The 26,455-nt window shown below is 45.4% G+C and overlaps 3 protein-coding genes across 3 annotated transcripts in view; 2 read left to right on the top strand and 1 right to left on the bottom strand.

Annotated features, from left to right (window-relative positions):
• Positions 1–11,658, bottom strand: part of LOC118413531 (glycogen [starch] synthase, muscle-like) — a gene marked incomplete in the record, with an annotated part of 26,434 nt that extends 14,776 nt beyond the window's left edge. Inside the window, 10 exon segments of the mRNA XM_035817053.1 lie at positions 169–228; positions 534–640; positions 1,642–1,762; positions 2,494–2,611; positions 2,920–3,064; positions 3,985–4,179; positions 6,885–7,037; positions 8,057–8,095; positions 9,079–9,260; positions 11,282–11,658. Coding sequence (XP_035672946.1) covers positions 169–228; positions 534–640; positions 1,642–1,762; positions 2,494–2,611; positions 2,920–3,064; positions 3,985–4,179; positions 6,885–7,037; positions 8,057–8,095; positions 9,079–9,260; positions 11,282–11,375 — 1,214 coding nt within the window.
• Positions 11,659–18,511: 6,853 nt separating this feature from the next.
• LOC118412968 lies at positions 18,512–20,965 on the top strand. Its single transcript, XM_035816061.1, has 3 exons — positions 18,512–19,197; positions 20,091–20,487; positions 20,940–20,965. Exons 1-3 carry the CDS (start codon positions 18,637–18,639, stop codon positions 20,963–20,965), a joined length of 984 nt encoding a protein of 327 aa, XP_035671954.1. The 5' UTR covers positions 18,512–18,636.
• A 258-nt stretch (positions 20,966–21,223) lies between these two features.
• Positions 21,224–23,823, top strand: LOC118414447. Its single transcript, XM_035818486.1, has 3 exons — positions 21,224–21,358; positions 21,939–22,629; positions 23,062–23,823. The coding sequence occupies exons 1-3, from the start codon at positions 21,236–21,238 to the stop codon at positions 23,367–23,369; spliced, it is 1,122 nt and encodes a 373-aa protein (XP_035674379.1). The 5' UTR covers positions 21,224–21,235; the 3' UTR covers positions 23,370–23,823.
• Positions 23,824–26,455: the final 2,632 nt, after the last annotated feature.

Here is a 26,455-nt window from a genome sequence, read left to right as displayed (position 1 = left end):
TAACAAGCCACATACACCTACATCATAGGACATTTACGTATAAAACCCAGTACATGGACCAGTGCAGGTTAGGTGCAGGTAGACACCAGAAATACCTGCACAGCTCCAATTCTACCTGCAGTAACCTGCATATGCAGGTGGCATTTCGAGCCCTGAAGTTATACTCACCCCAGGCATGATTCAAAAATCCTCTTCCCGATATCATTCTGTACCTCCGCCACAGTTTCTCTGTTGGAAAAACAACAACAAAACAAAATAACAACATACTTCAGATATGTCAAGTCAGCAAAAAATGAGTAGTTGTTTTCACGCATCCACCAAAGGATTAAGTAGGCCTCTTTTTGTTTACTTTCCAAAAAAAATAACACAAAGTGATTTTACACAAAAAAAGCACATGGTAAAGGAAATAAATCCATCATGATTATGAATTTGAAATAATTAATATGATTTTACTTCCAACTGGATGAGAAGTTTGATTTATCTTATCGTCAGGACATTTCATTTTTAGTGTATTTGAAAGTTAAGAATCTGACCTGAGCTGCTTGACGACCGCCTGCCCCTTGAGAGAGTCAACGTTGAAGTTGTTTGTTTTGGCCGGGAAGATCAGGAAGGCTACGACTGTCATCTGGCTTCCAGAGGACTGTGGGGGCAAAGGTCACGGTCAGGGGGTTGAACTATGACCCACATTACTAGTAACTGCATGCACTTAATATATGGCTGTGAGCACTATAGTTGCCAAAGGTTTAACAGCTCTTTTAGTATTATTGAAAATTGAAAAATAGTCTGTGTCAGATAAATCAAGTATAAGCTGAAATTATGAAAGCAAAGTATGAAACAAAATGCTCTTTCCAATATAAGTCATATGGTATATTACAGCACCGTTGGAGTTATATTGCCCCTTAAGAGGTGGCATAACCTTTCTTCTATCTGAAGACAAGACGGGGATGCGCCAGGTCCCCCGTCTGGGTGAATGATGTAAATCAAATTTTTAAGCTCTTAATATAATGGCAAAATTGACAAAAACATATGATTTTGGAGATTCAGAGTCCAATCCCTGCCATCACTGACAGTTTGTGACTCCACCATGGATGTGTTGCCAAAAACGGTTACCTTGAAATAGTAGTTGAGCCAGGCGAGAGCTTCCTGTAAAATGCCCAATGACATTTATGGCTCCATCTACAAGGACGGTTACTATTACCAAAAACGCTTACCTTGAAAGTTAAGTCCACAGACACTTAAGGCTCCACCTATGAGGTGTTCCCAAAAACAGTTACCTTGAGATAGTAGTTGAGCCTGGCCAGAGCTTCCAGGAGCATGTCTGACACTTATGGCTCCATCTACGAGGTGATGCCAAAAACAGTTACCTTGAGATAGTAGTTGAGCCTGGCCAGAGCTTCCAGGAGCATGTCTGACACTTATGGCTCCATCTACGAGGTGATGCCAAAAACAGTTACCTTGAGATAGTAGTTGAGCCTGGCCAGAGCTTCCAGGAGCATGTCTGACACTTATGGCTCCATCTATGAGGTGATGCCAAAAACAGTTACCTTGGGATAGTACAATGTAGTTGAGCCTGGCCAGAGCTTCCAGGAACATGTCTGACACTTATGGCTCCACCTATGAGGTGATGCCAAAAACAGTTACCTTGAGATAGTAGTTGAGCCTGGCCAGAGCTTCCAGGAACATGTCCACGCCCTTGTTGGAGAACTCGTAGCGCCCGGCAGTGAACATGAAGATCGTCTTGTCAATGTCAAAGTCGTAGTGCCTGAAAAATAACCATTCACACTATGTAAAGTCATTGTAAAATGACTAAAAATTCTTCTTGATGTATGAAACATGATTTAGAAACAAGAAGCTTGGTAGGAACCCAGCTTATTGATAAACTATGCTTTACACAATCAAAGACCTTCCACAGAACTTGATTGTTTCAGAACATCACTAGATCTCAAAACCCAAAGAGCCTTGCATTTTTTTGTCCTGAAAACTACCCAGGACCTGTAATTTTACATGGAGTTTTGTTGACTTGAAAACAGTTTATAGCTTATCTCTAAAAATTGCGCAGTGATAGGACAGGAACAATCTTTTTACCTAAAATATTTCTTTAGAGCTCAAAGACTCCTTAGGTGAGATATATTCCGGTGTAATGTGGGCACTGGGCACATTTAAAAATAACTCTGCTAAAGTTGGAAACTCAAATTGACCAACTTTCAATCCACCAGTTGGGGCAACTTAAACTGCAACAACTCGACAGAGTAAATGTCGCACACTTGCTGCTTCAAATGTTGCAGTTCTCAAGCCAAGGGGCCATCAAAACTGCAACATTTTCCAAATGTCTCAAATCCTTAATTGGTTGGCTTAAAATGTTTCACTTTTAGCTGAATGTCTCGTTTTCAGGTTCATAGTATCAGCTGCAACTGTAAAATCAGAATTTATACTTAATTTCTCTCTTTTTCAGACCACCAATCTATGACCTACAAAAGACCTTGACATCCTCACCCGTAGAAGTGACCTCGGACGAACTCGCTGATCTTCTCCTTAGCAATGGCGTGGAGATTCTGGAACTCGTGGATCGCCTGGAACTTCTGCACATTCAGCCCATTTGGCGTGACGATGTCTGCAATATCAAATTTCAAACTTTAGTCTTCAAAATTTGCTTTAAAAGCAGTTGTCGTGTCACCGATCTTGTGCCCTTGGAAAAGACACTTTACACAGCTTTCCTCACTTTACTCAGATTAAAATGAGTACCTAGCTTCGGATAGGGCCATCTCTCGGATAGGACATTAAATGCCTGTTAAAGAACCCATGACACATGCAAATCCTTCCGTCAGGAGTTGGTGATTCTCTACAAATCACCCGGACACCAGGAAGAATAGTGACATATCAGTCACTATTGGAGATCTGTATTAAACCAACCAAACCAACCTGGCTTCCTCTTGAGCAGATGCTCTGCCTCCAGCGCTGTGATATCCGACACCGTAGCGAACACGTGCGCGCAGTGGGCGGCCGAGCGCTCCATGCAGTACCGGTGGTAGATCCCGCGGTTCCCTGCCTCCTGGTCCACATCAAACTGGGGGAAAGTGTGAAGGGGAGGTTATAGCCTATGTTGGATTTCATGCTGTACTTACATATACGTCATATGAAGTCAGTTTGTTCGAGATCCGAACTTCTCGCTCCCAGTCTTGCGATGTGTCGCAGTGTCGATCACGTGGCTTTCGCCCACAATTCCTGCGTATGACGCAGGCCTCGTCATACGCCCATGATTAACGCTAAAGGTTGGCAAGTCTTAGGGTCCAGACAACTACCGGTAAATCCTCCGCCTCCCAGTAAAGTGGGTGAATCATCATAGATACACCAAAACAGCCTGATGAAGTTTCACACACTTAACATCCCAGGAAACTTAGGAGACATTAACTTGATTAAGGTCATGAATTTGATGTTGGTAGTAAGACCTGGTTATGCAACCACCTGGCACAGTTAACCACTTGCAGCCAGCCACATGGAAACAGTCCAGCTGAATCCAGCTTTGAAAAATTTTCGACCAGTCTTCTCATCTTCTAGATGTTTAGAATGATTTAGGAAATGATTATTCTCTCTATTCCCACACCTTAAACTCTATCAGCATAACCTGTTCCTGTACTTACATGTAGCTTGTGGGACTAAAGGTTATGTTACATGTCAGGTCTAACTAGGGAGAACCTACGTGCAATGATGTACTACTAGAAAGATCAAGTGACTGCATTAATACCATCGACAAACTGAAAGTGTCAGGCAACAGGGGTTGTGGCAGACCGAGAAAAACCTGGATGGAGTGTGTTAGGGGGGACATGAAGGTGTGCGGTCTCACAGGGTCAAACCACTAGAAAGAGCTGCATGGAAGCAGGGTGTGAAGACTAGCCAACTGCTGCTTACCCGTCAGGGACCCCAGCAACAGTATTATCAAATATTGGATACTAGTGCTACATGATCAAAAAGCTTGAGCATACTGACCTTATCCAGGTTGTTGTAGAAGTCGACGTTCCCGGCACAGAGGAACCTCCCCAGCAGCGTGGCGTGCGTCGTGAAGATGGTGGACACGTCGATGTTCCGACAGCGACACAGGACCAGCCCAACACCTGCCATCCACTCGTGGAAGTGTGCAACAAGATACTGCTTTCCTACGCACTGGTCACACTGGGCACGAAACTGTGTGGGAAATGAGTTGTTTGTTTGTTTATTTGGTTATTTTGACACGTCGATGTTCCAACAGCGACAAAGGACCAGCCCAACACCTGCCATCCACTCGTGGAAGTGTGCCACAAGATACTGCTTTCCTACGCACTGGTCACACTGGGCACGAAACTGTGGGAAAATGAGTTGTTTGCTTGTTTATTTGTTAATTTTGACACGTCGATGTTCCGACACCGGCAGAGGACCAGCCCAACGCCCGCCATCCACTCGTGGAAGCGTGCCACAAGATACTGCTTTCCTACGCACTGGTCACACTGGGCACGAAACTGTACATGTGGGGGAAATGTGTTGTTTGTTTATTTGGTTATTTTGACACGTCGATGTTCCGACAGCGACAAAGGACCAACCCCACACCCGCCATCCACTCGTGGAAGTGTGCTACAAGGTACTGCTTTCCTATGCACTGATCACACTGGGCGCGAAACTGTACATGTGGGGAAATGTGTTGTTTGTTTGTTAGTTTATTTAGTGGACATGTCGATGTTCCCACAGCGACAAAGGACCAACCCAACGCCCGCCATTCACTCGTGGAAGTGTGCCACAAGGTACTGCTTCTCTTCACACTGATCACACTGGGCACGGAACTGTGGGGGAAATGAGTTTGTTTGTTTGTTTATTTGGTTATTTTGACACGTCGATGTTCCGGCAGTGGCAGAGGACCAGCCCAACGCCTGCCATCCACTCGTGGAAGTGTGCTACAAGATACTGCTTTCCTACGCACTGGTCACACTGGGCACGGAACTGTGGGGAAATGAGTTGTTTGTTGGTTTGTTTGTTTGTTTATTTGTTTATTTAGTGGACACGTTGATGTTCCGGCAGTGGCACAGGACCAGCCCAACCCCCGCCATCCACTCGTGGAAGTGTGCTACAAGATACTGCTTTCCTACGCACTGGTCACACTGGGCACGGAACTGTGGGGGAAATGTGTTGTTTGTTTGTTTGCTTGTTTGTTTATTTGTTTATTTTGACACGTCAATGTTCCGACAGCGGCAGAGGACCAGCCCATGCCCGCCATCCACTCGTGGAAGTGTGCTACAAGATACTGCTTTCCTACGCACTGGTCACACTGGGCACGGAACTGTGGGAAAATGAGTTGTTTGTTTGTTTATTTGTTTATTTAGTGGACACGTCGATGTTCCGACAGCGACAGAGGACCAGCCCAACCCCCGCCATCCACTCGTGGAAGTGTGCAACAAGATACTGCTTTCCTACGCACTGGTCTCACTGGGCACGGAACTGTGGGAAAATGAGTTGTTTGTTTGTTTGGTTATTTTGACACGTCGATGTTCCGACACCGGCAGAGGACCAGCCCAACACCCGCCATCCACTCGTGGAAGTGTGCAACAAGATACTGCTTTCCTATGCACTGGTCACACTGGGCACGGAACTGTGGGAAAATGAGTTGTTTGTTTGTTTGGTTATTTTGACACGTCGATGTTCCGACAGCGACAAAGGACCAGCCCGACGCCCGCCATCCACTCGTGGAAGTGTGCCACAAGGTACTGCTTTCCTACGCACTGGTCACACTGGTCACGAAAATGTGGGAGGGGGAAATGAGTTGTTTGTTTGTTTATTTGTTTATTTTGACACGTCGATGTTCCGACAGCGGCAGAGGACCAACCCAACGCCTGCCATCCACTCATGGAAGTGTGCTACAAGATACTGCTTTCCTTTGCACTGGTCACACTGGGCACGGAACTGTGGGGGAAATGTGTTGTTTGTTTGTTTGCTTGTTTGTTTATTTGTTTATTTTGACACGTCGATGTTCCAACAGCGACAGAGGACCAGCCCGACACCTGCCATCCACTCGTGAAAGTGTGCCACAAGGTACTGCTTTCCTACGCACTGGTCACACTGGGCACGGAACTGTGGGAAAATGAGTTGTTTGTTTGTTTGTTTCTTTGTTTGTTTATTTATTGGACATGTCGAAGGACCAACCCAACGCCCGCCATTCACTTGTGGAAATGTGCAACAAGATACTGCTTTCCTTCACACTGGTCACACTGCGGACGGAACTGTACATGTGGGGGAAATGTGTTGTTTGTTTGTTTATTTGTTTAGTCCCATGGACCATAAGGCACTGTTTCCCTTTATACTGGTCAAGGAACTGTGGCAAAATGTGATATATGTTTGTTAGTTTGTATGTTTAGTGCCATGGCCCATAAGATACTGCTTCCCTTTAAACTGATTGCACCGGGCACAGAACTTTTGGAGAAATGCGTTGTTTGTTTGTTTGTTTATTAATTTTAGTGCCATGAACCACGAGATACTGCTTCCCTTGGCACTGGTAGCACTGGGCATGGAACTGTGGGGGAAAATGTTGTTAGTCATGTTTGATTGTTTATTTGTTTGTTTAGTGCCATGTACCAATAGATATAATAAACTGCTTCCCTTGCAATGATCACTGTTAGTATTCTCTCCAAGGTTATAGACCCTGAAAATAGCTGACTGGTAGTTGGGCAACCTGAGCTAACAAACAAATAAATAGGTAAAAAGGCATGCAAACAGTAACAATCGACTGACCTCCCCCAGGAACCACGCCACCAGGAATCCCAGCAGCACTGCGTCGTTACACTCCCGGTCAGTAAACAAACAAATAAACAAACAAACAGTACAACCTGCACACATGGTCATTGGTCAAACAGTAAAAATCGACTGACCTCCCCAAGGAACCACGCCACCAGGAATCCCAGCAGCACCGCGTCGTTACACTCTCGGTCCGGCCACGGGATCCCGATCCCCGCAACCTCCCAGAATTCCTTTCTCCATCCGTCCAGCTTCCAGGCCACGGAGCCAACGTCAAACAACACCACCTACATACACAGAGATCTCAATAAACAAACAAACAAACAAACAAACAACACAACACAACCTGCATTGCTAGTAATGAGATATAGATATTGATTGCTCCTCACATCTCATAACCCCTTCTGTTAATGGTACATTGTAATTAAGGCTAATTATTGCAATAAAATGTTAAAACACATACCACATGGGACCCTCTTACAGTATGGTAAAGTTTTTTCATTGAATAGCTCCACAGATAATTCTTTTTTATATATAACATATCACATCCTTATGCTTAAAAATCAATATAATTATCACATTGTATTAATAAAGGAAACTAGTTATGAAATCAAATATTAAGAGTTTGCAATTACTAGTAATTGATCACTACCAGCCAGCAAACAGCTCATTAGATCTGATAGGAACCAACTGATTCATATTTCAATGGCAAATGTTAACACTGGCAAGCTAAACCACAGCATGTTCGTAATCCTCAACAATGTCTGGCCAACATGTGCCAAAAAATTCCAAAATATCACCAAATTCAGTCTATAGCAAACTTTTAATTGTCAAACAGGGAGTGTTTGAAACACATTGGGAGTCTGATTTAGCATATTTTCTCACACAGATTTTCCATGCACAAGTTTTTTCACATGCACAAAACCTGACTGTGGGTTAAGAAGTCTGCTTCAGATGTGAACAAAGCCCTACCTACACTGTGAAAAGGTCTTAAAACATTGTATAAGATTAATTTTTTTCATTCAAACCACAGACTAATTTATTCTTTCAAACCGTTTTTACAAATTACATTATCCCCCTTTTTCTAAATGGTATCATCTAACTGATGGATCAGGTGCAAGGAAAACTACATTTAACAAACACCCCCCTTATAAGTAACAAATGGCATATTCCAGGCAGAAATGCCCTCCATGCGGCATGCTAAACTGGACCGTACCACTCACCCGTGGGTAGGCATTGATGAGCCACCTGCCGTACTCGACCTGTGGAGAGAGGTGGGGGGTTAGTGGGGTCAGAGGTTACTCACCCGAGGATAGCCGTCAATCAACCAGCGACCAAACAATACCTGCAGAAGAGACGCCATGCAAAATGGTCTTGAGTGAGACATGCAGACTTCAGAAGTATTTTCTTCTTTCAAGTATACTATAGTCATTTCATTTCATAAATTTTCATTTTTGTTAATTCTACCAGGGTATACATATAGTGTTTCATATATCATAACTTTTATATCTTATTTCACATATTCCTCCTGTTTAAAAACAATGCGCAGGACATATGCCATGCACAGTTGGCGGAAGAAGGGAAATTCAATTTTCTCTTTTCTATTTCAAGTTTTTGTCATTTTATCATTCTTTCCATTGTCATAATATATATGGTAAATTCTCTTTCTCAACATGTAAACTTCTGAAGTATCATATCTAGCATGATCAGCAACTGATATCAGCTATTATAATGACATGCAAACTTGGTGTGTTACGACACGGGCCAAAGTACAAACAAAAATAAAAAAGAACAATTTTATACTTCAAAAGTCATACCAAATAGCAGTTAGTTACTCAAGCAACTGGATATGATTTTGGAAACAGACGTTTCAGATACACAATGTAGCATCCACTATCTTTCTGACCGTCTGACCATCTCCAAAATCATATCCAGTTGCTTGAGTAACTGCTTTTTGGCGTATCTTATACCCCCTTTCCGCTCTCTCTGCGACATAAAATTTGACATATCACTCAATGAATTCTATAGAAAAGAAAGAAATCCTTTTACACTTAATGTGTTTTGTTGTCTTCGAAGTGACACATTTACATTTTGTATGATATACCCATTTAGTGTGAAAGCGAAGGTTACACATATCCTGTTTAGGTCACAGTGGGAGCGCAGCGCGATCGCCGTCTAGTGAAAAAGGGGACTTATTACCTGGATATCTAACCTTCATCGACCTTACTTCACGACATCATTTTACAACATTCTACTATGAACTAACAAACATGTAATTGACAGACAAGAAAGCAGCGATGATGATGATTAAAATGGCGGCGTACTGACCTTCACCCCTTTCTCGCGCATGTTCGCCAGAGTCCTCCGCATGATGTCATTGGTGGGTTCCATGGGGTCGACCTCGAGGCGGGCGGAGTTCTCGTTGTACGGACCAATCAGGCAGTAGTGATCACCGAGCTCGTCAACTGTCACTCCCGCCTTGCTGCGGATCACAGTGTAAATCCCTCCGACTGGCAGCAAGGGAAATGTGAAAAACAAACAAACAAACAATCAGTTAGTGAAACACTAGAGGCGAGTGGAGCAGTTGTTACCCCAAGCTTGCTCCTGGAATTCGAACCCGCGACCTATCGTGACGGACCCAGGCAGTCAAGCACAAAACCAAGCACGCAACCGATTCGGCCAAGAGCCTTACAGGCGTTTGGTATGGTCGGTTGGTGGTGCTTGAACCCCACTGTTACATAAAGTTTTATACTTAGTAATCATAAATTTCAACAAAAGTCAAAATTTTCTTGAAAAGTGGGAGGGTCTACGCACAGTGCAACAGTCTCCTAATCAAAATGTTATATATAAAGTTTGTTGCTATTGCAATTAGCGCAAGATAATGTTTAGTTCATGACAATAGGAGCATGGCTGCTGGCAACAGCAATTTCAAAAATATCAGAAAAAATTCTAGACACTTTTGACAAGTTTTGAGTCATCTCTTGGTCACCTATTATTTAGTAACTGATGACCTTTATTTGGCATGTTCTGGGCAACATGGGTTATATGCAGTACTTATGATATGAAAATATCATTACCTGTAGTGGTGTTAGTGAACAATCAGAGAAACAATAAAACAACTAAGGTTAATTGCTATCATCTCTGAACCCTGCTTTGAATCCTGGGAAGGGTATTCTGGTTGGTTGAAGCCATACCGTGTTTCAGAAAGGCCTTAAAATGGGGGTCCCGTGCTCAAGGAGGCACCTTTCACATCATAACAGCCTCATTACTTAAGATGGGTATCTGCTGGCTGTAACAATAGGTGAATTTACCAAGCCATTAAACATATGTGTCTAGTGCACTACCACTTAATATACAGTTCACCTGTCTCTTCCCTCTTCTTAAAACATGTAAATTACGAATTCACTGTTTTTGTTTTAAGGACTACATTTACACAAACGAAATGTCTTTCACTACCTGTTAAGATCGTGTACCTGACATCCGACCTGCTGTTATTTGTTTACTTCACAAACAATAGGAGAGACACCATCAGTTTCAGAGTGGAAGTTTAGTACAACTGATCATTGTGAGGGTCATTCGAACCTTTACTTGTGATAAGAACGATAATAGTAAACATTGTTACTTAACTTGTAAAACCCTCAACCCTTGTGTAGCTGTTGTGTCAGGGGTACAATCTGTGAAACATTGGGTGACCTCTACATGACCTTTCCAGCTGAGATAGCCCCAACACAACGTTGTAGCTGTGATACCAACAGTGTACAGAACTTCCAAAACTTCTAGCTATCTACATACAACAGTGCCTGAAAAATGGTCACTGTTCTGCATTCAGGCGTAGCTAGACTAGTTTTAGGTGTAGTTAAAGTTTAACCCAGATAAAGATAACAAGCGTTGTGTTTGTTTACAGTCCTACATACTATACTTAAAAGCTAACCATAGAAACCTCAGGTTTATGAGGAAAGAGTTGCCGATTTTAGAACAGAAAACACAGGGAAGATACAGCCACTTGTCTGTGTTTTGCTCAAGTCATCAACCAGGACTCTAGAGTCCAACTTTGGTCCGAAACCCAGACGCAGTTTTGAAGGTCAGAGAGGGGGCGTTCCCTGTAAGTTCCACTCTCTGATCGCGCTGTGATGTTTACAGATTACGGAAAAGCAACAGCTACGCGGACTCCTTTCTGGTCATTTTTCATAGCAAGACTGTCTAAATATATAAACCATGATATGCGAGGCATCGTTCACTCTCAGAGCTAGGTATAACTACATGTATTTAACACGTATAACATATAGATTCGCATATCATATTCTTCAGAAAACTTTACTTGAAAATACTCGTGTGAAGTTTTTAAAAGATCTACTCAGATTAAAGTAATTTAGGGTACGCACTGCAATAAGTCGGTCTCTTATTCCCACACAAGTGAACTGAGTTTCCCATGCGTGTACATAGCGTTACATGTAACGTTATCCATGGAGGTTATATATCTAACCACATACTATAGCGGATACCGTGGGGAGGGGGGCGTGTGGTACCTCACCTTTGTTAGCGACCTCGGTTGAGATCTCGAACACCCATTTGTTCCTGGTGCCCATGGGCCCGTTGTCGTCGAAGTCGTCATAGTCGTCATCCATCTTGAAGGAGATTCCTCACGTCTTAAAATCACCCTCTCAAGAACTTTAAAGTTGCAGACGACCGTGGTTGACCCGCACAAAATCCGTTTCGCTCGCACGGCTTGTGCCTTCCCGACCGCTGGGGAAGATGTTCCTCTAGCCTCTAAGAAAGCTGCGTTGACGGCTGAGACGTTGCAGCAGATGTCTTGAAGCAAGCTTTAGCAACGAGCTCGTAAGAAGGATGTTCCCACAGACGGGCAGTCCTGACACCGGGCCGGCTGAACACACTCCTAATGTAACGTTAGGACATGTCATATGGGCAGTGGGTCATACCACATGAGATGAGCTAAATTATGTACAATTTTAAACCATTATACTATCATCAAAACCTAACATTGATCAGAAATAGGTTGTAAAAGAGAAAGTAAGATGGTAAAATGCAAAATTTATTTTATTAGACTGGCAAGAGAAATTGATAGATTTATTGGCTCACCCCCTGAGTAGGCTAGTAGTACGGTCTGCTCAACTCTGACCTTACTTACTGACGTCACTGGCGCGGACGTGACCGTAAACACGCACGATACCATGTGACGGCAGGCCCGAAGTTATTTTATGCCTTTTATTATAATCGGTCTGAAATATGCTGTATTATTGTTACCGTATAGCAAAGAAAATTTAGATGTTCGTTCCTATAGGATAAGAACATCGTGTCGCGAAAAAACAAATTGTAGTTTGTCAACTAAATAATAATTAATATACGGTACAGCCACATTGCTCGGATTCCTATAGTATCAGCTGTTCTTCAAGGTCAGAATTCAAGCTGAGAATATGTTTAGCTTTGTGATAAAACGTTATGCGTTTTAAATAAAGGGTTATGCGTTTTTAATTTGTTCCGTTTGTTTGCCAAGTGTTACTAAATTCTATATCATTATGTGATACGTTTGGTTTAATGAACAACACTTTGTAATGGTTATTGAGGAAGTTGTAGTTGGATTTTTATCATATTTATATCCTCAGCTAATGATCATATCTTAGACCCTAAGTAGCTGCTACTTGTTGAAATAAAGGAATTAAGTCTCTTACATGTGAACATCATTTGATATCAAGCATTACCTTCTGCTTTTGCTGAAGAAGCGTGATGGATGTCACTCGAAACGTCCGGAAGTAAATATCCGTTTTTATCCAGTTGTAGAGATTGGATTGTATTTGAATAAAATATCTTCGAGCAGGTTTGTAGTTTAGTCCTCCCTCTAGCAGTTTCTTGTGGAACTGTACATAACAGACTGGGTTCATTATCCCTCTGTCTAGTCTCTGAATGCATCTGATTTCGTTTGTTTCTTTTACTTGATGATGTCGTTAACATAGATAACTAGCAGATAGATCCAAGATGGACCATAAACTCTCTCTGGCGGCACCAATAGAAACTGCAGCCCAGAAACACGAAGACACGAAAGGCAAACAACAATGTTTCATTCCCTTAACTTGGGGCGCAGTGCGGTCACTGTGAGGACCTCAGTGGCCAAAGTCTTTTGTAGGTAAAGACACGAGATCTCTCGGTTCACCGGCTATGTGTAACCCGAACCATCTATAAAGCAGTAAACATTCGGAACATTCAGTCCACAATAGGTATCACCTAAATGGGGTGAGGAGGTCGCCACACACTTTCAGGCATTGGCAGGCAACAGGCTGCGGTTCTATTGACTCGGATGGGATTACTTACGTACAAGTTAAAGTTAAAGGCTGCCGAGTTATTACCTACAGGACTATCTTCAGCCACTGGGAGATCGCTACGAGCAAAGCGCAAGTCAGTTTCTATCCTCATTGCCACCAAAGACACATGATCCAAAGTTCAACATCGTGGTTTTGAAGAAATCGCGTTTTTTGGCCTCGCTGTGACATTCCGACTATAGGAAGGCTTGGACTGAGGAACACAACAGAACGTAGGATGCTTCTGCCTCGCTGAGGTTGTCTTTTATACGATTTTGATCGTCTGCGCGGATGGAAACGCCCGACAGCTCTCCTGCCCCTGTACCCGTGACCGGGTGGGCCCCGTCAGGTCGGGGTAGGTGTAGATGCTGCGGATCGTGTGGTGGGTGTGAACTGTGTCGAGGGGAGTTCTGGTCAACAAAGTGGCTGAGGAGGCGGCTCTTCAAAGAAGTGGGCACGAAGACGGCGGGCGTGATCGTCGCCTTGTTGACGTTTTTCCTGCTCGGTTTCGGTGCGGCTACCGCGCTCCTGAGTCTGGAGTGCACGCGGTCTAACGCCATGGAGGTCGTCTTCACGGTGGCGGTGAGTGCGGGCCTGGTCAGCACCGGACTGCTGCTCTGGGTGGCGCGGAGAGACCCTTACGAGCCGCTGGTGGAAGAAACGGAAGAAGACGTGAAAGTGGACCGCGCCAAATCTGCCGTCGCTTTCGTCGTTCTCGCGTTGCTGGCCATTGCCTGCATGGTAGTCGACATCAACGCTTTGGTCGTGGCGAATTCCTGTAGCCTCGCAGAGGGCAGCTCGCAGTCAAACCCCCACACCAGCACCGCGTTCCACGTCGTGAGGTTGTTTTTCGTTGTGGCGCAAGTCAGCTCGGTCGGATGGCTGTACATGTCGCGGACGTGGGCGAAGCAAACTGCAGCAACCGCCTTCCTCGTGGCGTTTGTCGTCATGGCCGACGCGGCGTGCTGGTTTTACCAAGTGTCGGAGAGCACCGATATCGTCTGCGACACCTCCGTATGCTGGGACAGCGATGCCCCGACAGCTGCGCCGTGTGAAGGAAGCGACCGGGCGACGCACTGCGAATTCCTCGGGCTAAAACGTTACTGTAACCCGCTGATCGGCCAGTTCAGCGTCTTGGCGACTGCCGCGATGTTCGCCCTGTGGTCCAAGGCACGGGGCTTCCACGGTGCTTACAGGGAGAGCGAGAACGGTCAGCGGCTGCGCGGGGTTCACGGGAACGCGGCGCCAGGTTGGTTGTTTTTCGTCGTTGTCCTGTTGGTCCTCTCCGTGGCACTTGTCCTCGTTGCACAACGGGCCGCCCTACCACCGACAGCTGAGACTTCAACAACAATGCCAACAACAACAACAATGCCAACAACAATAATGACAACAAGCCTGTGTTGGGGTTGTACTAAGGCTCGGAGAACGACCAGACCGCCAACAACAACAATCACAACAACCGCCACAACCACAACTGCAGTCACACCAAAATACGCAGACAACCAAGCAGTCTTTACCTACCACGTGTACAAAGTCGTGTACGTTTTCGTCTTCGCCCTGGCAGCACTTCTGGGTGAGATCAAGATAAAGAGCGGCTCCAATGACAGGCTTGACAGCGCACTAGTATACTGGCCGCACATAGCCCACATCGTCCTGCTGGGCCTCGGCGCGATCGCCATGACTGCGCTCAACTTGATGTCGCTCTTCGCGCTCGCGAGGACGAATGACGATGACCCGGAAGACTACGTCTGTCGCCTGCTCATGCCTTCCCCGGACAACAGCTTCGCAAACCTCCGCGTCCTTTTGGCATTCGACGCGTTGTTCAACACCCTACTGATCGTCTTCCAAACCACGTTTCTCCTCGCAGCCACGTGCCAGTCGCAAAAACAGGAGGGCGCGCTGAGCACGAGCTACAGCCTGCTCGTGTTGTTCAACATGTGCCTCTGGATTAACGGCAGCTTCCTGGAGGTCCAGTCCGCGCCCACCACCACCTGCTGGCAGAGCCCCGTGCAGCGCGTGGCGTTCCGCGGCTACTGGAACAAGCTCCTGCACCTGTTCTACCCGCTCTTCATGCTGTACTGGCTGCAGTCGCTCGTCATGGCCGTGAACCTGCGGCTGAGGACTCTGATTCTGAGCCCGGAGCGCGCGGGCAGGGTTCATCCGCTGGTGGTGCAACCGGAACCGGGTACAGTCATGCAGATGAATTCGCTGAACTAAAAAAACACGACAACGTTCGGTTCGAATAAAGTTCCTAAATGGCAGGGCTAAATGGGGAACATGCGGCTCCAGCGTCTTTTCTGAAGATGTGGCGTAAGTGTGAACGGTTGGCTTGAGGTTGTCCTTCCCTACATACTAAACACGACAACGTTGGTTATCATTAATCTATTTATATTATGAGATCCGACACAAAGATAAGGACACCGCTAAGTGAATCTTTAAATATCGCTACATCGATGTGAAAATCGACTCAGGTGCTCAGAGTGAAAGGTACAGGCATCAAGAACGCTTTACAACTCCAATCGCAAATTACATTCCACCATGGTTTGTGCATTTGAGAGGTTGGGTCGGTGGGCAAGTAGTTGGCGGGATTTTTATACCAAGGGGAGGTAGCGGTAAAATCCCACCACTACTATTACACCGACCAAACCTCTGCTTCGAGAGTCCTGGTGTTCCTTTATTTCCTTTATTTCCTTTATTCCGATACCCTTTAGCCCTATTTAGGGCTAGTCTACCAGGGTTCAACAAATAGAGTTTGAGTTTATTGTTTTATCCTTAAGCTAGCTCATTGAGCTAATATTCCAGGGCTCATTTAAAAACACACACAGTATATACAAGTAGATAGACAGATACCATACACTCAAAACAGATACAAATACATACATAAAGTCTAGAAGTCATCAGGTCAGAGGATTATAAACAATAAAACCATTATGATCCGTAGAAATTGTCTATCATCTTCTTTAAAAATCTTGTATCGGAGACAATCTTAAAATCTCCGGGAAGCAGATTCCACAGTTTAACTGATCTGTAATAAAATGTTCTCTTCCCGCTGTTGTTACTTGCATTCGGTAAGCTATAGTCATGCAATAACTGCCTAGTAGAGTGACTATGACATGCATTAACTGGCACAAGAGATCTGAATATTTCCTGTGGCTCACATGTGTTTACCATCTTGACAATAAATAAAAGTTGTAAGATGAAACATCCACCTCGAGGAGAGTTGGTCTTTTGTCGGCGCACGTGGAAAAGTTTCGAGACAGTTTTGAAAGGGTTAGAGAGGGCATGGCAGTAAATATAGGTTGCCTTGTTATGAAACTGTTCAAGCCACAAACACAAAGCACTCTATCCCAAGCATAACTAAAGGTAAAAGAAAAAGACTGTCTGACAGATGGTATTGAACATGTATTGGCACTGGAGGAAGCTTCCATTACAATCGTAGGGGTGAAAAACATGACCCCTTCAGCAGCAGTTGACACATGACTATAACAAACACTACTTCATTACCGACCCGTTTGTGTCACCCGATCCGCGGTGCGGATATCTAAAAAGACGGAGAAATCAGTCTGTGAGCGTAGCGACGTCAACAGTGGTCTATCTTACTCTATCACATACCTTAACACATAATCTGACTAGACTTTTAGCATTACGACTTCACCAATACCACAGAGAGTTTTCTATATTGTGGGGGTGTGGGTAGGTGGCGTTGGAACTGTCTTTCTGTCTTTACATATTTTCTTTCGCACTGCTGTTTCTGTACATGTAAATGTACTGGGGAGGCTATACCACATGGAGACGCCTGGTCCTGACAAACACAGATGCATAACATGCCGAAGGAGTTAGCTTGCCGCCTGAGGAGTGTGGTTTGTGACCAAGCTCTAACTCGATTGGTATATTTTCTGTCTATATTTGTCCAAATTTGTCTATTATTTTTTTCCCGCAACCCGTGGGCATGCGGACTTGAAATGCTCGACTATATACGCACCACGTGTGATCCCACCTATAAACAGAAACAGTACCCCTTAGCTTTTAAGGTCATTGGCTTCCATGACGGAGGTAACAAGACCTTAAAAAAAGCTATAGTGTGCCGTGCTTTGCATTGTAATACTGTTGACTGCGTGACCGTAAGAATAGCTCAAGTTTTGTTGTGTCAATAAATCACACAAACGCGACGCAAGACGTTCAGCCAGAGATCCCGACGGCTTGCACCTTGCTGCGTGTGACCGCACATGTAAAGGCTTGACTGGAGAGGGCCTAACACGTGTTACAACAACACAAATGTTTCAGCCATTCCTAAAGCGATGGACGGAGTCACTGTGGCGCTTGTCATACTATCTTCTTTTTTTTGCAAATCTAAACTTTATGCAAATTTCTTAATCAGGTCAGTAAAACTTGACCTCTTCTGTGCTGCTGCTGCAGATTTACTCCCCCAGTCGGTTCGCTTTGCTGTGGTTCTGTAAATGCAGAAATGTTCGCAGTGGATTAACGTTCGCGGTTTTCGCGGTGACCACTTCGCCGCGAACTTAAATCCACCGCGAACATTTTTCTATTATGGTGTTAGACTGCAGTCTATGGTGTTACCGCGAACTTAAATCCACCGCGAAAAGTCCTTTCAAAAGAAGTTCCCGCTACCGCGAAATTAAATCCCCGCGAACCTAAATGCATTTACAGTATATCCCACATTTCGGTGAGAAATGCCCTTAACCCACAGAAATACAGGACCGACTTATAGGCATCGTGTATGTGCATCGTGCATGTGCATACGAGGGGCGTGCAATTAGTAATGGTCCTGACCCATTTCCCATAGCAGGAGATTAATGAAACTTGGCACAGTTATTAGTCTTTCTCTTCATAGGAATCACCCAGAGTTATGCATTTGTCCCATCGTTTGATGCAGCTCTGGACACCGATTTTGTAGGACACCCCAGGTTGGTCCTCCAACTGATGCCTCATCAATGGCACAAGAGGGACGACCAGGTCTGGGAGCTGTTTCCACAGACTTCCAGCCACGTTTGAATTCAGGATGCCAGCGTTTTACAAGGTCATATGATGGGGCATCATCACCATAAGTTTCATTTATTTCATCAAAAGTCTTCTTTGGTGTGCGTCCTTTCAAATACAAAAACCGGATCACTGCGCGACACTCAACTGGTTCCATTTCACACCTGGTCCATTTCGCACCTGACTAAGTTCAAACACCAGTAAATCAGAAACCACAATTAGTTCAGAGCTGTCTTTTGCAACATAACCCATAGAGATATGAATTATTACACATACAAAATTTCATTTAGATCAGACAACTGGAAGTGGGTCAGGACCATTACTTATTGCACGCCCCTCGTATATAGTCCTTATGCATAGTGGACTGTCCGCCAGACGCGCTGTTCAACAGTATCACGTTTGTGACGTTTCGAGGAAACCACCCCTGGAGTCTTGCCAGCTTCAGGGAAACTGAAATCGACCCGACGCAAATCAAACAAAGCGCTAGCTGCGGGCCGAACACGCTCCCGTACTGAGTGTTTAGTTTATAGTAACTGTTGTGGTCACCACACGTCCAACAGCAGGCGGGTTCAGCCCGATGGCCTCCACGGAAGAGCTCGTGCCGGTGAGGAGGAGACGCTGCCCCGCCTGGTGCTCGTGCGGTTCATGCCGGTGCTCGTGTGGCTCCTTCTGGTGGACGCGGTGGCTCCGCAAGCGGCTGGAGAGGCCTCTCGGCGCGCACTCCGTGGTGGACTTCTTCCTCGGCATTTTCGTCACCGTTTCCGTCCTTGTATTCGCCATCCAATCCGTCCTGAACGCCATGACGAACTGTGACGTCCGCTCCGAGACGCTGCCGATCATTTTCACCGCCCTGGTCTGCGTGGGGATCCCCTGCGTCGCGGCTATCGGCTTCGTCATTCGGCGGGACCCGTTCATGAGAGACGACGCGGCCGGAGGAGGCGGAACGGAAGGTTTGGAGCTGTCCCTGCTGTTCGCGCCGATCGTGCTGCTCGCTGTCGGCTGCGTCACGCTCGACGCTGTCTTCTTCCTGCTGGTCGGGGCGTGTATCCATCGCGACGAGGGAACATTCCCAACCCTGGCCTTCTACTGGACCGGCACGGCGTTCCACGTGGGGCGGATGGTGTTCGTGGTGGCACAGGTGGGTAACAGGTGGTCTCGCTACTTGGCACAACTCATTTCACCTCACGAAGCCATTTAAGCTAAGGGAACAACCCACCGTACGTGCAAATACGTGCTGTCTACGTGCCAAAACTTGGTCAATCTTTTGGAATCCGCTGCCTAGTGCCCACAGTGTATTGTTTTGTTACAACTTAGAAGTGGTTAGTACCGCCTCCGTACGAACTCGCAGGGAATCCGACGGATTTTGGAGCACGCAGACACGCTGTAGAGCATCACGTGCAGGCAAAACTTTGTGTGCCATCGGGCTGAGGATTTGCCCTCCGAACGTGCCAGTACGGGCGACGCGCCTGCTCTGTACAGCTTGAACGTTTTCAGAAAAACGTGGCCGGACGTGGCCTCCCAAAAAAACGTACGGACAAATTGCACGTATAGCGGGTTGTGCCCTTAGGTTTAGCCACATTTCAATATCATTTTTAAATATCCCAATAGCTCTAGAAATCGTATTCCTAACACCACTTATGTGTATTATGATGTCCACAAATGACTTCTGATGTTTGTTTTAGCTTTCACGTTTGTCACAACATAGCAAATACATGTATCATGTTAGCCACCCAAACTACTCCACAAACTACGCCACGAACGTTTTCCTTTCTCATGGGAGGGGAGTATGGCCCCATGTTCAACTTGCGTTTTTGTCATGTATTTATTTACTTGTTATTCAAAAGTTTGAGTGTCTTCAAATGTTATTTTCCATAATATACCCGTGGCGGCGAGAATATATAACGTTATTATATAAGTTGTGCACAACTTGAGTACATCGCCACTTTGTCCATTCGTATTCTTTTATATGTTTCTTTGCCATTTATTAAAAGAAAAATGCTGACGTAGGCCATGATGCTATTCCCACTCCAGGTGGCGATGTTCGGGTGGTGCTTCAAGACCAGGAGCTTCGCCAGGCAGAAGGTGTACACGGTCCTGCTCTTCACGGCCGTGGTCATGGCGGACCTGGCGTCATGGTTTTACGAGATCGTCGACAAGCCGTCTGCCCTGTGCACCCGGGGCGTCAGCGCATGTTGGGACACCACCGTCACGAAGTCGAAGTCCTACACCTGCCAGGAAATATCCAACGTTAATAACATTTTCACCGAGGAGTACTGCACTTTTGTACAGTTTCAGCTGTACTGCCAGCCGCTGGTCGGAACCTTCGCTCTCCTCTCCCTCCCCACGATGTACTACATGTGGTCCAAGGCGCGCGAGGGGGAGGGGGGCGGCGCGACGGACAGTGGAGAGGAGCAGACGAACCGCCCAGGTACAATGGCATGTCTTCTAATTTGCCATCCCTATATACAGTCCTCTCAATGTGTGAGTTAGATATGATTGTGGATTTTACTTGTAAATACCAACAGTTAAAGACCTAGATGTAGCCTGGTTACCGCAAACCCCAGCCCGATCTCAAGTATCTATCGTGCAGGAAAGATATTTGAGGTTGGGGTATGGTATCCAGGCTAACCTAAATGATGATAAAATACCTAGGGAGACGTCAACAATTGACCTGAAATTGAATCATGTGAAACCTGGCACCAAGAGAACAACAACAACGATGACAACAAAGTTTTAGATGTATACATTTTGTACCCTCAAATATTATTTCGATATCCAGCAATGCTCAAATGTTTTGAAGATTGCAGCTGTTTTTAAGATTATGAGTAATGTCAGCGCTCCAATTCATCCAATGGGCTGCTATTGTCTCAATGTGTAAAGGTGCCAGTCTCACTGCACTTGCGTGAAGCTTGCGTGACTGCGGGGTTCGAACGATACTTGAGGAATTTCAGAGATAAAGCACGAAATGTTCTTTAACTTTTTGTGTACTTTGTCGTCTTTTAAGTCATACTTAACGCATTGCACAATATATAGATAATAAAAAAATCGGAGAAAACAACGAAACAGTGACGCAGTGAACGAACCCCGCAGTGACGCAAGCTTCACGCAAGTGCAGTGAGAGTGCACCTTGAATGTCAGACGATTAATAAACCGTTTCTCCAGGTGCGGGTGGTTTCATGCGGCTGTTCCTGGTGACAGTCGCCGCTCTCTCCGTCGGGCAGTTCGCCGTCACACACCAGGCAACTACGGTGTCGGCTCCAGCAGACTACTACAAAGTCATCCTGTATTACTCCTACAAGGTTCATTTTCCATTTTATCATTTTACCAGAAGAATCATACTTTGCTAGGTAATTTGACTCACTCACATGGACGTTATATATAACGTCCTTACCTTTCACGTTCCTTTGATGTATATGTACAGATACGTTACTTTACATACATTACTTGAATACACTACAAGATTATAATAAGATTCAGTTCTAATAACACAGTCCATTTTAAAAGACGATAAGGTAGCGTTTATCTTTTTTTTCTGCGAGTTAACGCTAATCTAACTTTATCAGCGGGGTAACCTATATCCGTTGCTTTAAAAAACAGGGTATTTAGGCACATCAAGACTGTATATAGCCGGTATAACCGCCCTTCGGCGTAACACACCAGCCAAGTCGACAGTTGATAGTTTTAAACTGCAATAATATTAACAATATCCTGAAAATATTGCAATTTGAAACTAACGCCCGTCGACGTGATATCCCCAAATACCCTGTTTTAAAAGCAACGGATATAAGTTATTCAACGGCTAAAGGTGAACTACTAGCATGGCACCGGTCCCAGATCTGGACTGCTGTTTAATGACTGTACATTTGCCTGTCCCTACAGGTGATATACTTCAGCCTGTTCATCCTGTCCACGCTGGCGGGGTGCATCAGCGTGCAGGCCCGCGGGCCCCGGGAGTACCGGCCCCGCTCGGCTGACGTGCTCCTCCTGGTCATAGGCGCCCTCGGGGTTCTGGTGCTCAACGTGCGGTCCCTCGACGGATGGACGAAAACCCCGAGAGACCCCGAGAGCTTCCCGTTCAAACCGGAGGGCTGCCCGCACGGCATCACGGACGGAGACTTCCCCAAACTGAGGGCCCTTCTAATGGCGGACGCCGTCCTGAACCTGACCCAGCTCGTCCTGCAGACCACGTTCATCCTGTCCTCCGTGATTCACAGGCGGCTGGAGGGCAGGGTCGGGGCTCACTCCGCCATCCTCTGTCTCTTCAACATCTCCGTCTGGATCAACGGCAGCTTCGTGGAGGTATGTTTGTTTATCTGTTTGTTTGTTTGTTTGTTTATTAACGTCACCCACTGCCGGCTAGAGGGCAGGGTCGGGGCCCACTGCGCGATCCTCTGTCTCTTCAACATTTCCGTCTGGATCAACGGCAGCTTCGTGGAGGTTTGTTTGTTTATCTGTTTGTTTGTTTGTTTATTAACGTCACCCATTGCCGGCTGGAGGGAGGGTCGGGGCTCACTGCGCGATCCTCTGTCTCTTCAACCTCTCCGTCTGGATCAACGGCAGCTTCGTGGAGGTATGTTTGTTTATCTGTTTGTTTGTTTGTTTGTTTATATATTAACGTCACCCAATGCCGGCTGGAGGGGGGGTCGGCGCCCACTGCGCGATCCTCTGTCTCTTCAACATCTCCGTCTGGATCAACGGCAGCTTCGTGGAGGTATGATGGACAGCTACATTCTCCTACGCAGAAGGGACGAAAGTCGTTGCAAAAAAAAACTCCTTTTGTTTCGCGGAACAAAATGAATTTTTCAACGACTTTCTTTCCCTCTACGAAGGAGAATTCGGGGGACCGGGACGATTTGTTTTTTCTTACTAGAATAAAATTATCTGTAAAAGCAAACTTAGAATCACTATCATCATTACACAGCATTGTACAGCAAACTTACAAGACTATCTATATAAAAGCCATTTGGTGATGGTACCTGACGTTATTTTTTAACCGTCACAGGTGCAGTCCTCGCCCTTGACGACCTGCTACACTACGCCCGTCCAGCGCGCGGCGTTCGGGTCCGGAGTGGCCGGGTGGAACGTGTTCCTGCACCTGCTGCAGCCCGTCTGCATGTTCTACTGGCTCTGGTCCGGCCTGCTCCTGCTCAGGCTGCTTCTGCGGGGGGTGAACCTCGGGCAGAACCTCGGACAGGGCCGCGGGGTTACCGTGGTCCAGGTCGGACAGACTGCCAGCATCGGTATTCCCATGAACTCCCTCCGAGACACGTCCCGAGGTCCGTCCCGAGGGCCGTCCCGAGGCTCAGCTGATGAGGGACACTGAACTTTGAAGTGAAAACAACAACTACCTAAAGATCAAGAGACAGTATTAGCAACACTATCCCCCGAACCCATGAAGCTTATCGACACGTCGATTGATAAACTGATGGATTGAACGATCGATTGACAAAGAAAAAACAACAACGGGAAAGACAAACGATATTATCAGTATCCCAAGGACTCACCTAACTGATAGACACTAAAAACAACAAGTACATATTTAGTTAGAGCAAATACCAGTACCACAAAAAACAGCTACAACAGAAAAGCAATTGACAGTACAGGCATTTCCATGAATTAATAGTACATTGACCGATCGCAAGAGACAAGGAAACCCGTCCCAGTGTTAACGGACCAAAGAATATATATTCCGCCATGAACAAGACACAGAAACTAGGAAGAGTGACGGCATGAACAACGATCCAAAAACAACTGGAAGGGAAGCAAAATGTGCGGTCTGTATGACGGCTTAGGAACATCTCTGGTACATTCTACATTCCGTTCGATGATCTAATGCTCATGGAGATATTTATATGTAAATATTTAGAATATCAATAGAACAAAGGCGTATGGATGCATTTACAAACCTGTTACATTGACGAAGGTCACAAAAAATGTAATACGAATCGGTACCGGTAGAAATTCTATTTAGAGTAAGCTTTTAGAAAAGTCATATATGTTATGTTGGTCTTCATTGTTTGTCTATTCTCTATTGCATTTGAGATTACTTGAAGCTTGCTTTGTTATTTTGTATACTGTTGAAATTGAAGTATTTAAACAGAATGCATATTAAACGTTTGCTTGACCCTTAGACTTAATTGGGAAATGTTTACACCCCCGACGGACTTCGACGCAATCGTGACCGAAGCAATAACAATGTGTTTGGAAAAGATGACCGGGTACGTACATTACCGAGAAAGTCCACCCCTATACCGAGAAGTACGCGTCCCAAGCGGGGTGGGCGTTACGGGTGTATAAACATCGGTGTATAGTCGATGTAACAAATCACTGGATTCAAAATGTACAGTCATTCCTCTTCCTTTCACCACTCGCGCAAACTCACAGCAGAAAGGTTCTGACCTCTGTGTTGCCGTAGACACAAACGCCGGTCTGAGACTAACTACGCTGTAACTACGGGAGTTCTGGCACCATTAGACTCCTTCGAAGACTTCGTTTGCTTTTTTCTGCGGGAATGATTTTCAACATTAATGTTCAGGGTGGATTGTAATAATTTTGTATAGCGGCAGGAGAGTAAGCCAATTGAAATTACAGTCAAACCTGCCCGAGCGACCACCTCTTCTCAGCGACCACCTGGCCATTTCGACCGCTTTTTCTCGGTCCCGATTTTTTTTCCTATTGACGTAAGCATTAGGCGACCTTTTCTCAACGACCACCTGGCCAACGCGACCGCGACCGGCCCAAATTGGGCCCCTTAACGACCGCATCATTTTCAAAATTGAGATTTTCATCGATTTTTTATGATAACTAGCCCGATTTTGTGCCGAAATCGACCAGTTTGCGTCGGATTTTGACTGCGATTACGATTTTATGTTTAGAATAAAGATTGCGGCGGTCAATGGGTGGGTCAATGGGGCAGTCTACTGTAATATGGGAGGAAATTTCTAAGAAAGATCTGTGTAGCTCATACCTTTTAAAGAAAGATCTGTGTGAGTGCTTTTGTCCAACTGTACTGTACATTCACCCTTGGGTAAGTACGCTATTGGGACGTACCGGGCATAGAATTCGAAAGGTGCACCGTAGTTATTTCAGATACGGCGATCAAGAACACAGCGACGCATAAAGGCTTGTATGGTAACTGACAGCATCAAAGTTCCCTTACTGTCTAAAACTTTAGTGTACAAATATTATACTGTATCGTATAAAAGCTGGGGTTAAATTTACAATTTATAGTGTGCGTGTTGTATTTGACATTAAATACCTCGCTTCTTTGCGTGCGCGCAATGTGCTTGCTATTTGCCATTAAACACAACGGAAACCGTTATACTTTGCATAGGGCATGTTTTGAGTCGATACTCTTCTCAGCGACCACCTGTCCAAATCGACCGTTTTTGTCCGGTCCCCCGGGTGGTCGTCTTGGGCAGGTTTGACTGTATAACTAATCTTAAATTTAAAGATCATTAGGTTCTCTTTGCCGGGAGAGGAAGTTTCACACATGTTGGAATCGTGAATGACCACCCCCCACCCCCACACAGAAAAAATATCAATGCTGGCAGCATCTCTTCGCCAAACCACGCCTACTTGAAGTCACGCGCCGAGCTGTAGAAGGCAGGTATTTATTTGTTATCTCATATCCGGTGGCCTATCTTAAGTCCAATGGCCATGTAAGTGACACCCGGAAACCGATATCTTAACAAGCGTCTTAAGTTTGCTAAACGGGGTAAATCTGGGACTAGGCCTAGGTCCTTCGTAAAATTTGTCCACATTGTCTTCCATTTTTAAGCTTGTTACGTTCCAAATTTAAAATATATTCATCTGAAATCTGTCATGATATTAAGATATGTTGCGACAGTATGCTTCATGGATTGGTTCATGCATAACATGAACGGTTTCAGCACAACACAGTGGAGGTAGGGTTTTTTCACCTGTTTAATGGTTTACTTGTTTATTTTGTACTGCAAAAAACAAAAGGCGACGAAATCATTTTTTTTAATCTTAAAAACTAATGTCACAATATTAGTAAAAAATAGCTGATGAACGCAGTCCTTCACAAACATTGTTAACTACAACAATAGACTGAACTTTAGACGACCTTGACCGTCAGGGGTGCCTTTTATTGCGTGTGGTAGAGAATATCCGTTTCACACAAGCAGCGCCACCTTCCCCCTCGGCTCATACTGCAGCAGTCAGCTGTAATACATGTATAAAATGTTGCTGACCGGAAGACTCCACGGACTGGCATAGGAGTGTTTTACCTTTGGAAACTTTGGCCTCTACCAGGCTTCACAGGTCGCTGGAAAAATAGTAGAAATTGGCCCAATAAGACAGAAAACACGCCAGATGGGGTTAGATGAGTACAGTTGGCCGGTCAACACCCCTAGGCCAATGGCCAACTCCTA

Source organism: Branchiostoma floridae, chromosome 4 (genome assembly GCF_000003815.2).
Source record: "Branchiostoma floridae strain S238N-H82 chromosome 4, Bfl_VNyyK, whole genome shotgun sequence".
In the NCBI taxonomy this organism is placed as follows: domain Eukaryota; kingdom Metazoa; phylum Chordata; class Leptocardii; order Amphioxiformes; family Branchiostomatidae; genus Branchiostoma; species Branchiostoma floridae.
The sequence above is the reverse complement of the archived record's forward strand: the minus strand, read 5'-3'. Positions and strand labels throughout refer to the sequence as shown.

Coding starts and splice junctions, on each gene's coding strand:
- LOC118412968 (XM_035816061.1), top strand. CDS start 18,637: ATGGCCTCCACGGAAGAGCTCGTGCCGGTGAGGAGGAGACGCTGCCCC. Junction 19,198..20,090: donor TGGTGTTCGTGGTGGCACAG/GTGGGTAACAGG, acceptor TTCCCACTCCAG/GTGGCGATGTTCGGGTGGTG. Junction 20,488..20,939: donor GGAGCAGACGAACCGCCCAG/GTACAATGGCAT, acceptor CAATGTGTAAAG/GTGCCAGTCTCACTGCACTT.
- LOC118414447 (XM_035818486.1), top strand. CDS start 21,236: ATGCGGCTGTTCCTGGTGACAGTCGCCGCTCTCTCCGTCGGGCAGTTC. Junction 21,359..21,938: donor TCCTGTATTACTCCTACAAG/GTTCATTTTCCA, acceptor CTGTCCCTACAG/GTGATATACTTCAGCCTGTT. Junction 22,630..23,061: donor TCAACGGCAGCTTCGTGGAG/GTATGTTTGTTT, acceptor TAACCGTCACAG/GTGCAGTCCTCGCCCTTGAC.